Genomic DNA, 1,610 nt, shown 5'->3' with positions numbered 1-1,610 from the left:
CTTATGTTTTCAAATACCAAGAGTTTTAGAATTATGTTACAGGTTCTATCGTGAACTAGAGTGTTAATAGAATGTTAAAATTATGTTCTAGTGCACTCTCCATATTTTGTACTTCTGGTTCTCTTAATCTTAGAGACATTTGGGATTCAATTTGAAGCAAAATGGAGAAAGTACTCTGGCATAATCTTATCTGGTTTTCATTGCACATTCCAAAATTTAGTTTGATTACTTGAATGACTTTGTTGAACAGATTACCAATAAGAGATCGACTACTCAAAATGGGAATTACCACGGAAGGGACCTGTGTAAACTGCAACAATGATATGGAGACAAGAAACCATCTCTTCTGCCGTTGTACTCTTGTTATCCGCCTGTGGAAATCCATATTGTCGCTTAATGGCTTGAAGAATGCAACCTCATCATGGGATTATATGGTTACTCGGGCATCTTCAACATGGAAAGGGAAATCCTTGCTCACAATAATCTTGAAGGTCGCTTGGACTATCTATGTCTACATATTATGGGAGGAAAGGAATTACAGAATTTTCAAAGATCGACACAGATCAACCGAGGACTTGCTTAAGGTCATTATTGAAGTTGTACGAATTCAACTAAAGGGTAGAAATATTAATAGAGCTGATAAAACAAATTATAATCTTTGTATTGCTTGGGGTTTAGCTTAACCAATCTTTGTCTTTTGTAAGTAGGTTGTTTATTATTCTTTTGTTAAGATTGGTTGATTGTTTTTGTAGCAGAACTCTGCTCTTTTGGAAAATAAAATTTGATTTATCCAAAACAAACTTAGGGATTATAAACCTAAAACCCAACGAGTGTATCGGTACACTGTATAGTATATCGATGCACATTCAAGGAATGCATCGGTGCACCTTCATAGTGTATCGATGCATATTCAGGGAATGCATCGGTACACTTTCATAGTGTATCGATGCGCTTAGCAAAAAAATTTTAAATTCCATTTTTAAACACTCAAAATGCTAAATTAATTAGCTCTAGTGGTATTGGCAACTCATATATCGAAAACTAATAATGTTCAATCAATCAAATCTATCATTAAATTTTATTTGAACATATAATTAATTTTCACTAACGAATCATAAACTCCCCCTAACTAATAGCAAAGAATGCAATCAAAAGTATTATTTTTATAAGCATTTTTCAAAAGAAAATTAATTAAAATAGCTAAAAAATAATTTTAAACACTAAGTCAAGGTAGGTTAATTAAACCTAATTCTCTCCTAAGTGTCCAAAATCTCTATTTATCTAAAGGTTTTGTAAAAATATACGCTAATTGATTCAAAGTATCAACATATTCTAGACCTATATCTCCTTTAGTGACATGATATCTAATGAAATGGTGTCTAATGTCAATGTGCTTAGTTCTAGAGTGTTGGATGAGATTTTTGCGAGAAAAATAGCACTAGTATTGTCACACTTGATAGGTATGGTACTAACTTCAATTCCATAATCTAAAAGGTGTTGTTTCATCCATAAAACTTGCGCACAACAACTACCGGCTGAAATATATTCCGCTTTAATGGTAGATAATGCAACACAATTTTGTTTCTTTGAAAACCATGAAATCAGCATAT

General features: G+C 32.4%; 1 protein-coding gene across 1 annotated transcript; it reads left to right on the top strand.

Moving 5' to 3' along the window:
* Positions 1-278: 278 nt before the first annotated feature.
* On the top strand, positions 279-683 carry LOC120147893. Its single transcript, XM_039161143.1, has one exon. The coding sequence runs from the start codon at positions 279-281 to the stop codon at positions 681-683; it is 405 nt and encodes a 134-aa protein (XP_039017074.1).
* The last annotated feature ends 927 nt before the right edge of the window (positions 684-1,610 follow it).

The sequence above is a fragment of the Hibiscus syriacus genome, unplaced genomic scaffold (assembly GCF_006381635.1).
Source record: "Hibiscus syriacus cultivar Baekdansim isolate YM2019G1 unplaced genomic scaffold, ASM638163v2 tig00110945_pilon, whole genome shotgun sequence".
Classification (NCBI taxonomy): domain Eukaryota; kingdom Viridiplantae; phylum Streptophyta; class Magnoliopsida; order Malvales; family Malvaceae; genus Hibiscus; species Hibiscus syriacus.
This window is presented reverse-complemented; position numbering and strand designations above follow the sequence as displayed.